The 14168-nt window shown below is 33.8% G+C and overlaps 1 protein-coding gene across 1 annotated transcript; it reads right to left on the bottom strand.

Annotated features, from left to right (window-relative positions):
* Positions 1-380: 380 nt before the first annotated feature.
* Positions 381-2016, bottom strand: LOC145058771 (vacuolar protein sorting-associated protein 24 homolog 1-like). The gene is made up of 6 exons (XM_079006675.1): positions 1739-2016; positions 1536-1612; positions 1193-1295; positions 922-1043; positions 652-843; positions 381-564 (listed from the first exon to the last, which is right to left on the bottom strand). Exons 1-6 carry the CDS (start codon positions 1848-1850, stop codon positions 496-498), a joined length of 675 nt encoding a protein of 224 aa, XP_078862801.1. The 5' UTR covers positions 1851-2016; the 3' UTR covers positions 381-495.
* Positions 2017-14168: the final 12152 nt, after the last annotated feature.

The following is a 14168-nucleotide window of genomic DNA, read 5'->3' as shown; positions in this document are numbered from 1 at the left end:
AATTTGAGTTATAAATTGGATAACGGATTTTCATGCCCACCTTTAGGCTTTGTCGTCTTTGCTCAAATTATATACCATTAAAGTTAACGGATTAAGGTGCTACATTAGTACTTAATGGATTTTATGGTGACATGGTATGCTCTAGTGAGCTATTTGCAATGTTTTATTTTGACTATGTTCACTATAAATTGCCTTTAATTTTTTTTCTTTTTTTTTTTCCATTTTACAAGTGTATCTATATACTTTCACTATGTTTGCGAAAAAAAATTTGCATTGGGCCATGTTTGAGTTCTTAATGCCCCTTCATCTTATGACTATGCAATATCTTCACAAAGGGTTTGTGATATAACTATATGCTGCTATTTTGTTCAAACAACAAATAACAAGAAATTACAAAACTTCATAAATAACAAGGTGTGAACATAATAATATATTTTCCACACGATTGCAATCATTTCAAATATAATACAAATCGACTCACAAATTAATACCAAATCATGATCTTACTTTAGCAAGACGCGCCCTTATTTCTTCCATCTCTTCCTCATCATCAACACCCTCATCCTACAAAATTCAAATCAAAAGTTTATTATTATTCATAACAACAATATCACAAACCAAAAGAAAAAAAAAATGTAGCAAAAAAACTACCTCTGCTTCTTCATTTGACTTAGCAGGTTGCTTTAACCTCTCTTTCCTTACAGCTTCCGGAAGCTCTGCAGCAGTCTCACCAGCTATAGCAGTTAAGACCTTATCAACTTCTTCATCAATCTCATCTTCCAAGTCTTCTGAATCTAGTGCTGAGTCAACAGCATCGTTGACCATTTCTTCAATCACACCAGCCTGGAATAGCATAACGTGATTCAACAGAATATGTGAAAATAAATGAAATTATAAAAAAGGTTAAAGAAATTTAAGTACCTTGGTCATTTCTTTGTTGAATTCTTGCATTGTGATTGCCATTTCGGGAGCTTTCATTAGGTTATTGACAATTTTCATCACTTCAGCACTCTTGGAAAGATGCCCCACAGTTCGTGCAATAGCTGAAAAAAGTTAACTTTAATGAAAAAAGATTGAATTTTGTGCAATAAAGTATAAAACCCAAAAGGAATTTGGAATTTTTCTTGAGATAAACCGTTTGTGTTTAAAAGAATTGACATTAATCAACAGATGAAGATTAGGTAGAACTTACCAACGCTTTCGCCTAGATGCATTGATATTGAATTCAACTGAGCTTTGTTTTCATAGAGGCGATTCACAGTTCTTCTTGATTGCACAATCTCTTTAGCAAGTGACTGAGGTGAAGTTAACATGGGGAAAAGAAGTAAATCAGTATGAAAGAATTGATCCATAGCATCTGATAATGTACAGCAGTAGCGAAAAAGAAGGCTTCAGACATTCAATCTTAAAAGACAGTTCTTCACAACTGAAGCAATTCCAATTTGAAAACGAAAACTAATAGATCGATTAAGTATTTTGGAATCGGATCAATGTTTACTGATAGAAACACGATCAATCAAGTGTTTAGTTAATACCTTAGCAGAACCCATATCGTTTCTCTTAGCAGCTTCTCGGATTGCTTTCTGAACGTTTTTCTCTTCTCTCTGTATATCTAACAAAAAACCCCAATAACGTATCAATATCAAACGCTCGTAAACTCAACAATTGCAGTTTTCAGATCACAATAAACAAAAATTACACAATTTTCTCTATAAAAAGATGAATAAGTTAGCTTTACCACGGATCTGGCGGTCGATGTTGCGACACTCATGGCGGAGACGGCGTTGCCAATCGCGTAAGAGCAGTTGCGGATTAGGTTTTGGTTTTATTATGTTCATGACTTTCTCCATCTTCTTCGACAACTAAATCCTCCAGAGGTTTTAGGTAAAGGCTTTAAGAAGTGAAATTGATGAACGTGAAAGACGAAATTGTGATCTTGTAAGCTCTTGATGGCTAGTAATGGAGTTGATTGTCTGCGGAAGATCAAGTTTGATTTGGGGAAGAAGAAAGTTTCCTTGAGATTCTCCAACGCGCTTTTATCTTATTCCTAGTGTTAGTGCATCCCAAAATTTCTTTGATGATATTTGCATTTGGTGGGATTTAATATTTTTATTAAATTTTAGTGTCAAATTAAGGTTCTGGATAATTTGTTTATTGTGTTTAATAAAGTTTTTAACCCTTGGTAATATGAAAAGTGATCATAATATTAAATGATTTGAGTTTTTAAAGTATTAGTGAAGTGGTTTCACCATCTTCAACCTAATCTTTGCCTTTTTTACAATAAAATAAAGTAAAAATATACAAGTTGTTTACATATATCCAAATATACTCTAATTTTTACATCATTTAGCACGTTAAAAAGGTAATGTTTTAAAAACCGGTTTTTTAATTGAACCGGTATGGTGACTGGTTCCCGGTTTGACCGTCAAGTGAACCGGTTTCTATATTTCATGTTTTTTCCTATTTTTCTACATATACATACATATATAAATCATGAATTTAATGTTTACAAGTTCAAACATTAAAAAAACATATAAAAATAAGTTGTAGATAAATCCAAATACATTAAAATAACACATAACCATAAGTTTTAGTGTTTTACATCAATTCATATACATCAAAAAGAAAATAGAGTATAATACCGAAACTAAATATTGTTTTGGATTAATAAAAACACATCAAAAAACTTTATAACATTTACCATATATGTTTTTATTTTGAGAAACCTAAATAGATATGAAAATAAATCACCAATGTTTATGATGTAATTGGTTCTTTTTCATGTTTTTTATTCGGTTTAACCGGTTTATTTTGACCGGTTCAACCGGGTTTTTCTAAAAACCGGCCGGTTCAATCCGGTTTAAAAATCAATGTAAAACCGGTGATAACTGAACCGCTTCCTTCCCCGGTTCCCGGTCCAACCGGTTCGACCGGCCGGTTCAAACCGGTTTTTAAAACAATATAAAATGGTAATTTTTAAATATTTATTCTATTAGTTAGTTTTTAATTAAAAGTCATTTTTATTATCTTTTTATACGCTATGTTTTATTGGAATATTGTAAATATATTGTTATTAATAAAATATATTATTTTGTTTTAATTTTTCAAAATGTATTTAAATTTTATATGAATTGGATATATATAAAAATATCATGTCCATTAAATTTTTTTAAAGGTCCAACCCATTTGGACACAATGCAAATGTTTGAAAGATATCTATTTTATCATATCAAACACTCTTAGTTATTTTATAACTCATGATATAAGATCACAAATGTAAATTCTCATAATTTGGTTCATTGCTCAAAACCCTTAAATCCGCCAAACCTTAATCTTGAGACGATTAAGAAGATGATAAAAGATTATTGCCTGTAAATTGTGATGATGGTCGTATCTTGTGGATTGTGTTTGGTTCCTTTATTCCACTTCTTAATGCCTTAACTCACTAAGTTTTGCTCTTAATCATCAAATCCTCCGAACTTGCTTGCATTATATGACTTCTCTTATGAGTTCTATACATTTGCCACTTAGAAATTTTTGCAAACATAAACACTTTTGTAAATACTTAGGTGTTCTTTGTTTTTTTGAAAAAACATCTTCAAACCTCTTATTACTGCGCGGCGCAGCACACACGTAACACTTTTCATCTCACAGTTGTTTGTTTTTTAGAAGTCTTCGGATTAAAAAACTTATATGCGTGTTCTTCTTGGCGCCACACTTGTTTTGCCTCTTCCTACCTCTTCCAACCTCTTCTTTTTTTTTTCTTGCTAAAATATTGATTATATATTGTTGAAATCTTATTTCATATTTTGTTTTTCTTTTTTTTGTTTATTCTTGTTGAAATTTTTTTTCTTTTTTTATATTGAATAATAATAATTTGTTGATGAAATATCATTATTTTATGCTAAAATATCTTTATTTTTTATTAAAATATCATTATTTTTTTGCTGAAATATCATAAATATTTGCCGAAATGTCATAAATTATTAAATTTTCGGCATTAAAAACTATTTTCGAATAACAAAATCAGATTATTTTAATTTTTTAATATTTGCAACAGCATACAGATGTTGAAAAAACAAACACGCTTCTTATTACAGTCTGCAGCCATTTGGTCCACCTCTTCTACTACAAAGGATTGCAGAGGTGGTCCGCAGACTTTATGGATTTTTGCTTAAAAAAACAAACAACACTTTACTAATCAAAGTTACAGCTTGGTTAATTAGTGTTACTCAGAATTTATGATTCTTATCGTATCAAGTGTAAAGTTGTATTTTCAAAATCAATTTTTTTTTAAATATAACACTTCATTAAAAACATTCATTCACGACAAACAAAACCATTGTTGATAAATAAGTTTCAAAAACCTGAATCAGAGTATATAAAATAAACATGCAGAAATCTCAAGACATGATGTCGATACGTGTGTACAGTCAAGCATTACCCTTCCCATGATCCAATGAAGTGCCTGAAAAATATTTAATCAACAACTGTAAGTTAAAGCTTAGTAAGTCAAAGATTGCAACTTTATGGCCTTAGAGGTTTTAATAAGCTTATATCTGAAGTTTGGATGTAAGTTCTTAAGGCATTAAGACCTTAATGGGAGTTTTGACCTAGAGTGCGTACGTCGAGCGTAAAAGCATGTGCGCTGCATGTACTGCACCTCGACCCCGATTCCCTTTTTGCATCGGACGACGTATGCAAGGCGTATAAGGTGGCAAGCAGGGCGTTCGACCCAGTTATAGCGTTTAGGAAAATCTTTTGGGCCTTAGATCTTTAGGTGTTGGGTTTTTCAGGATTGGGCCGAATGGGAAGGGCAAAATAACCTTTTTGCCCCTAATTAGGATATGAGGATTTTTTTGAAGCATTTATTTGGGTTTAAAAACCTGGATTATTGATTAGGGTTATTTTTGGGATTTAATTAGTGCGAGGAGCCGTGTTAGCAGCAGCTCGAGTGTGTGGTTCGGTTATCTTCTTTTGGAGGTGAGTCTCCTCACTAGATCAATGGGTCGAATGCACCAATGTCATCCCATTACTTTGTTATGTAGATTGCTAATTGTCTTTGTGATACTTGTATGAAAGACCATTGTATATAAGACCGGAATTTGATGGGGGTAGCCCATGGCACTTGTATGTAAGACTGAGATTTAGCACTCGGCATTGCAAGGAAAGACCATGGGGGTTTCCCATGACACTTGTATGTAAGACCGGGATTTGGCCCTCGGCTTTACAAGGAAAGACCATGGGGGTAGCCCATGACACTTGTATGTTTTGGTATGTGGTACTTTGGGGAACTCACTAAGCTTTGTGCTTACAGTTTTTATTTATGGTTTTAGGTACTTTCGATTTGAAAGGGAAATGCCCGACGTGATGGCACAACATCCTCCCTCATGATTCTCGCATTCTGAATAATTATACTATGATGTTTTGAATTTTATAACTGGGTGTTTGATTTTTATCAATTTGTGTACGGTTTGATAAAATTCCACATGAAATTTGTTATCACTATTTTTGGGACATTACAAGTTGGAATCAGAACCTTGGTTTGAGGGATTCGGGTATACTTTCGGGTGTGTCAGAACTCAAACTAAGGAAATGATAATATTTTTAAAGATAAATGAAATTGAACCTCTAAAAAGATTTTTACTAAGAAAAGGGGTACAATGCATGAAATCAGTCGAGCTCAAGTAAGTGGTTCCCAAGATTAGCCATAGTTATGTGTTATGAGTAGTATGCTGATGGGTTTTGGACCTAAGAACATCCTATGTGCTCATACAAACCCTAATGCTTGGATCTAGGTTTCTCTATTGTACATGCAAGTTATCCAAGACTATAAACCCTAATTCTAGCATACAAGTAATCATATCAACATAAGAATAGGTTTATAATGTTACCTTGATTGTTATGTAGCAATAACAATCCCAAATCTCCTTGTATTGACTTTGGAAGGCTTAGAGTCACAAGTGTCACTCCTCTAATGGTTCACAAACACCATAAGCAAGAGGATGAAGAGGAGAGAGGATGGAGGCTGCCCTAAAACATGTGAAACCCTAGGAGAAGTCTTGTCCACGTTTTTGGTCATAAGGGATCTCTTGATATAGGAGGCAATTAGGGTTATCTAACAAGGAAACCCTAATTTGGATGCTTAAGCCCTAAGCAACCCATGGAGCCCTTTCCTTAAGGCCTTGGACGATTTCATATGGGCTTTCCCCATAGAATTCGTCCACCTTATAATATAAGGCAATCCATGGCCCAAATTGCAATTATCTTATAATTACAATTCCAATCCCTTAAGTTTAATTAATCTCTTTTAGTCACAAAACTAATTACCAATTAATTCTTGACTAATATTAATTAAACAATATGATTTCTCCTTTAATATATTATTCCCATAATATATTAATAAATCATATTTAATCCTTTCTCTCCATAATTCATCCTATCAAGTTGCTTTGGTGAAGGCAACCTAAAAGGACCATGCACCATCGGGTCAAGTACATACCAAAATAGTTATGGACTTAGACACTAATCCAACAGTCTCCCACTTGGATAAGTCTAATAACTATTATGCGTATGACTTCAGATCTTAATCTGCAATCGTAGCTTCCAAAGCCGCTGTCAACTCTGATCATATCAGATACGCGTGTCCTTAGATAAGGGATCATATATTCCTCCATTCTAGATATCATATGAGATATGATTTCAAATCATTCTCTTTGTACTATATCTTGATTCCTGATTTATGACGACTGACTAATTGAACAAATCAAATTAGCCCTAGCCCGGCCGAGCATTTACGTTTGTCATCAGTAAACCATCGAGGGGCCCAAAGATATCGCTTTTATCCTTCTTTGGATAAAAGGAATGGATAAACTTTGATTCAATGCTCGCTTGCACTCACTCACCGAATCACACACAACAATATGTTTTATAACACCAAGTTACTGGTGCGTTTACATATTATCAATGTGCAACCGATTTGCAAGATACAACTCACACATCTCGGTTTCAAGAATATAAGATGTTATCGTCTCACTAATCACTCGTGATACAATTCATGGAGTGATCCAAGTGAGCGTGGGTTTAATTCAATGCTCAAATCATATTCATAAGCACTCATGAACATTGCAGCAAACATTTACTTATGTCTAATACTCTTTAGACAATCCACACACCAATTCACGACAGTCTTCATTCAATTCTACTTCCAACATATGAATGACTGTGGCCCGTTCGAATAATTCGATTATTCTTAATAAATTCAATTATTCTGGAAGTCAAAACATGCAAATGTGAAACACAAGAATAATACTAATCCCATATGGCCTCAAACCTTTGAGTATAAATAAAACTCCTTTTATTTATCACCATATCGATTACTCATTATTTGTCGTTTTGGGTAATCAACTTCTTACTTGAATTATTACACATGTCCCATGCTCCTAGCATGCACACAATGTTTACCTATGGTTCTTACTTTTGTGAAATAGATCAAATTGAACACATTTCCAATCATTCTCATTTCACAACCACTACTAGAAAAACAGTCTTTTACGACGCTCATTGCGCGTCGTAAAAGGCTCAGACGACGCGCAAATGCGCGTCAAGGAAGGCCCTGTCATAAAGAGAGACGACGCGCATTTACGACGCTCATTTACGACACGTAATTACGACGCGCGTTTACGACACGCAATGCGTATCAAGGAAGGCCCTGTCATAAAGGAAGACGACACGCATTCGCGTGTCGTAACCTTACGACACGCATGTTAATGACACGCAATGCGTATCAAGAAAGCCCCTGTCAAGAAAGGCCATGTCATAAATGAAGATGACACATTTTTGCGTATCATAATTTGAAATGTTGAAAAAAAAAATTATTTATAGATTTACTTATTTTCAAATTAAATTTGTATTTACTGTTTCATAATTGAAAATAAAATATCATATACAAAAAATAGAATCCATTGCATAAATTTAATGTCATACAAATAATCATTCCATAGAAATATAAAACAAATCAATAGAAGTTCTAACAAAAATTTACAAACAAATTAGATACAAAAAATACAATCCATTGCCCCTTCGCTTATTCATGATCAACCTGCAAGTAGCTAACTAATCTGTACAAATTCACCCTTGTTTCTAATCATTTTCTTAAATACTTTACAAACATAATTCATCCATACTACCTGAACTATAGTTGCAGCCTTGTTTCTTCTTCTTCTGAACTCATCTCTTGCAATCATTGCTCTAAGCCTAGTCTGAATAAATACAACAGCTCCTTGTCAATTATGTGAAAAATACAACTGGAGAGTGGCCTACCTTCATAATAGCAACAACTAATGAAGCAGGAATGAAAGAGAAGGCAATACTCACAACAATAGTTGCAATGAATGCATCTAGGTCCTACAAGATCATACAAATCAGTATTTAAATACAGACTACATATAAAGGTGTCAATATTTTGATTATTACTAGAACCTACCAACAAACTCTATATGCATGTGGAATAGCATGTCCAAAAAAATCTATATGCAATAAGCTAATCAGGTTTTAAAAGTGATAAAAATACCTAGGTAGTGTATGCATAGTTCATCAGCAGTTTCAAGGATCAACTGTTCACAGAAGCAATTTGCATTGATTGATATATGGTCAATGGCTGGAAATAAAACCAAAATAGTAAAATTTTATGGCTTAAATGAGAAAAACACAAAAATATAAGTATGTAACCATATACACTAAATCTAATACAAACATTCTATGAAGTATATGAAACTACATTACCCAGTGAAGTCGGATAAAAAAGGAACGTGCTGCTGACGGCTATGGCTTGTCACCGATTGAGTCCCCTAAACTGAGTTTGGATAAACCTACAAGCTGATCCAAATTGATGGGGGTATTGGAGTGGACTGTTGTGGGTTTAAGAAACTGATGAGACTCTGTTTTAGCTGCTGGTGCGGGCCCACCCCAAAAGGGAAAAGTAACCGGTATGAACTCATAATAAGCTGGAAACATGGCAGCAGCAGCAGCAGGGTACCACTTGAATTCTACCAAAAAATTACAATTTTGCCCGAAATCAAACGCTAAAAAGAATGGTGGGCCTTTGAGGGTGTAGAATACTGATGGTTTTTTTTACCTTCGTTCCCACATAAAATGTTACAAGCAAGCCAAAAAGAGTGGGTAGTCCTAGAAAAAGAATACAAAATTTGATTTTATCAACTCCAGAGTAGATATGTGCAAAAATTTGGGGAAAACAGAAATAGAAATAGAAACCTTCTATCTGAAGAAATATAGATTTTCGCCAACTTAATTCTGATGGTCCGATGACAAAGCCCACAAGGTTAGCCATGTGCCAAATAGATATAAGGGCAAAATGATCATTTTCAAATTCTTTTAAACTAAACCAGCATATCCGTGGAAATTGGTCTGATGACAAAGCCCACAATTTTACTTTTTTCGGTTTTGGTTATATATATTATTTAAATTAATTAATGAGTGGAATGGTATTAATGCAGGATGCTGAGAAGCAGGGAGGCAGCAAGAAAAGCGATTAAAAGGGTAATTTTTTTTGTGAATAAAAATGAGAGTAGTGAGTTAAGAATTAAGATGCGTAGGTAGGTAGGTACCTATGAAGATGTAATAACTGTGATGCCCATGTCACGTGCAAGCCGATAAAGGTGCTCTTCAACGTCCACACTTGTAGCACTGAAACAAACAGGATATGGCATTAATTGAAATTCTTGATAAACATGAGGATAACTTAGCTTACTTGGTGCATTCATCTAGGACACCAAACCGAGGCTTGTGAAAGAATAAGTGAGCCTTGAAAACAAAAAAAAAACAGAATACAATAGTCGTAGTAATTAATACATATGATAATGATGTGGTGGAAGCTCACCATGCCTAATCTTTGTTGTTCACCAAGAGACAAGATGTCTTCCCAGTTCTGACTAACATCCCACCTCCCTTCTCTTTAAAAAAGGTACAACAATTTCACATTCTCTAATCCTTTTTAAATGCATATCCAGAATATTTGCATCAGCAACACCAGCGATCCAGATCAAACATTCATGGGCTTCATCCAAAAATTCATGGCATTTATGACCTTCATCTTGATAAAAAAAACTCCATTCATAGACTTAATCCATAGCTTATTTAGGGTTTTGAATATGGACAGGATGAGAATGATTGATCAAAAACTCCATCATACCCTTTATCCAGCCTTTTGTCATCAACAGAAGAGACGATCAAAATTTTATGGTTTGGATCCCATTCAACTTGGAAGATCTCCTACATGTCAACCACAACCATGTTTTTCATGTTCTTTTATTTTAACTGTTGCAAAAATGACTTTATGAATTACATCATTGGTCAATATCCATGAACTGCAATAGATGAAATATATTTAGGCTGAAAAACAATAAAATGGGTGTTGAAAAATCATAAACTTTAGTAAAAAAAAAAGAACATGCATATATAAGATTAGTTGAGCATTAAGATACACAATGGCAGGAAATAAATAAGCATCAATCTTTCCAAAACCCATTTTACTATTCAGTGTTCTATTTTTGCTTAAAAATGAAAAAGTTGCATGTTTTATTTGGCTTAAAACGAAAGTTACATGCTTTTTTGGTTTATAAATGAAAATAGCATGCTATTTTTGTCTTAAAGATACAAACAAAACGTAATATTTTTCAAAATAAAAGTAGCATGTTATTTTTGGCTTAATTCCCAAAAATTAGAACATTAAATCTAAACAAAATTTAGAATTACTGACAAAGGGTTTTAAAAGTCAAAATTGTACATATTTTTGAATACAGGGAAATGAAAGTTGTAGTCAATACACATATGTTAAGCTCACATATCTATTTCGGAATAACTCCAACAAAAATGTTGTCTGAGAAAGTAAAGTTAATACTATTTAGTAATGACAATTGAGAAAGTATTTAATATTCAACATGAAAGTAAGATCATGCAATTATTGAATTCCAAAATTGATCTATTTGAAGGATTACGCACAATAACCATCTTATTAGAACCATGTTATCCTAATTTGAGCTCATTTGTTTAATCTGCACCCTTAGAATGCATTGTGTCAAAAGAAAAAGACCCAAATTTTTGAAATTAGTTGTTCAGTCTGAAGCATTTTATTTGAAATTTTCATTTGTTGGAAAAAGAACATGAAATTAAGATGTACTTAAGCTTTTCATCTAGCCTGTTATAAATCATTAAAAACGTAAAAAACGAAATATAAGAACATTTAAATCAAAAGGGTTGAGAATAGTCATCAACTAACCATATTTAAGCGAGATCCAAGAACTCATATGTAAACAAAAGGGTCAAATCGTAACAAAAATGATTAGGATTATGACCAGTCTTGGGGTAAAAAAAATAAATCTTATAGAACCGTTATGGTTTGGATGAAAAGTTAGAAAAAAAAACTCAATAAAAAGAATCTTGAAATTTTGATGGGTGGAAAGAAAAGAATTTTTCTCTAGTCAAATTGCATGAACAGTCCCAACTTATTAGGAGTGACAATCATGTTAGCAAATGCAAAGCCAAAACATGGTCTGGTTAACCTCACCACCAAGTTTGCTTTGAATCTTAGGAATAGAATGAAAGGCCTTCAAGCATTGTGGGTAGACTTTTCTTGTTGATGGCAAAAATGGGGAAAAACATTTGATTATCAGTTCTTAAAGTTAAAATTAGTTTTCTGAGTAGGGGCAAAACAGTCATATATGTTGCAATTTTTTTACAACACATTCTTACAGAATACATAATATGTTCAATATTTCCAATGAAGAAATTGACATTGGCATTATATCGAACACTTGGAGGACATAATACAAATGACCATCTTACACTGTGTGTTAAAAAAAAAGACAATCTATACATAACAAAACAATTGAATGACTAACCTTCTGTCATTGTTGGGATGATAATGCCTTTCAATGCTTTATCTGATTGTATTACTTATTAGAATATATTAAGTAGATTTAACCCCAATTGACTCTACTATACCCCATCCAATGCTTTATCTGATTGTGTTAAGCCATCAGATTGATACATACAACACCTATAACCAAAACATAACCCCAATTATTAGAAAATAGATCAACATTCTCATATGGGTATTGATATGCATTAAAATAAAATGTTTCATAATTGAATATTTCAAAAAAAACACATGCAAATGTAATATAAACAACATAGAAAGCACTTAGTTTAAGACCAATATTATGACCAAACTTCTTTACTTCTTTAGTATCACCATTTCTTCCAATCCAGTTTTATACATTAGTTCACAAAACCATAATTTCTGCATACTCATTGACTGATTGACCAAAGTCAAATTGCTTGCATTTTGTCAATGTTGCATATGATTTTTATTGCCACTTCTCCTAGATCAGTGGCTCTGGCTTTCAGATCTTTTTCACGAACAATTGTTGAAAAAAACACATTTACCATGTGCTGCTAGAACTTCATACCGGTTATCAAGTACATCTCCAAAGCAGTAGCCTATATGTGAAAAGGGAAAATGAGGAAATCAAATTACCTGATAATCTTTCCAAGTGGAATAAATAGTTGTGGATCCCTTTCTCTCTCATATTCCATCAAATGCATCTTTGCACCAATGCCATCATTCCATCTAACTTCAGTCCTGGAGGTGCAAATGGGCCTATCCAATAGCCAATGCTCTCTCAAGCATTTCATCAAACACATGTAGTGCACTTCTCAAATCCCTTTCTTTCTAGAACACATATCAAATAACCATAACAAAACACCTCCAGCAACCATCACAGGATTACAAAGCTTCTGAAAGAGAAACCCAAGATTGAGAATTCTAAATCTCAATCTGAACTCAAAATCATAGGGAGAAATCCGAAATCATAAAATCAGATGGGAACAAATCTGTGAAAAAGAATTCTAAAGAAGGAGAAACTGAATATTAGCATTACCAGAATCAAAAGAGAAACCGAAGGAAGCGAAAAATTCTCTCAGTCCCTCCTCCGATTTCTAGAAACCGGTGCGTCGTCGTCTGAAACAACTTCTGAATCAATTAGCTTAGGGTACCCTTCAATGGTTCCACAGATTTTCTTATGTGCTCGCCTATGTTTAGAACTAGGGTGTGACTTTTGAAACGGCCATCCACATCTATGGAAAATATGACCTGCAAAATCGAAGTAAAATAGCAAACCACCATTAAAATATGTCATTTTCATAACAGTAATTCAATTCAAAATAAGAAATATAATAACTATTTCATAAATTAACGAAGAGAAAACCTGAAGAGGTGGCGATTTTGCTCTGATCTTGGGTATCCATGTTTGTATAAAGATCAAAACACAAAAAGGGTTTTGTAGAAGATGAGGAAATGAGGGGAGACTTATTTGAAGAAGATTGGAGAATGTAAGAAGAAAAGTGAAGAAAAAATGATTTTTGAGAAAGCCTTTATAAGGAGTGATATCACCATCTCCATCTCTCTTCGGACCAAGCCATCGGAAAAGTCGCCTCCGCTCAAGCTAGTTTTATGTGTGTGGTGGTTGAATCGGGGAAATCCTCGTCTTCGGAGGAAGAGGAGGACTTGGAGTTGAGTTTTTGTGTGTGTGTGGGGGGGGGGGGAATTTTTTGAAGATTAATAGGAGAGTATTAGTAGGAGATAAGGTGTTGGTAGGTTCGATCGATTCAGTTGATCGTGGAGGAATGATCAAAAATTTGTCCCAAGTCTATTAGGGTTCTTGGTAGTTCTTCGAGAAGGAAGATGCATCGCAGTAGTCTGAGGCTAGAAGAGGCAACGAGGATTGGAGGCAGTGGATGTGGGTGAGGGGTGGAGACGAGGGAGAAGAAGTTGGGGTTTAAAAATTTTGGGGATTTCATTTTCCCTCTAAGGAGACGCGCGTTTCTTAAAAAAAAATATAAAACGACATTCATAGAGGACGCACATTTTAGATAAAGTGCCCTCCATGTTTTTTAATTTTTTACATGAGACATTAATTTAAGGGCACGCAATAATGCGTGACGTAAATCCTTAAATTTTTTTGAAGAGATGACACTTTGTTAATGTCACTCTCTTTTACGTAACATAAATCAATGAGTGTCATGGTTTGCGCGTCGTAAAAGGGTCTTTTTCTTGTAGTGAACTCCAAATCCTTTTTCATAAGTGTGAG

The sequence above is a fragment of the Lactuca serriola genome, chromosome 6, assembly GCF_051521515.1.
Source record: "Lactuca serriola cultivar US96UC23 chromosome 6, Lser_US96UC23_V15, whole genome shotgun sequence".
NCBI lineage: Eukaryota > Viridiplantae > Streptophyta > Magnoliopsida > Asterales > Asteraceae > Lactuca > Lactuca serriola.
This window is presented reverse-complemented; position numbering and strand designations above follow the sequence as displayed.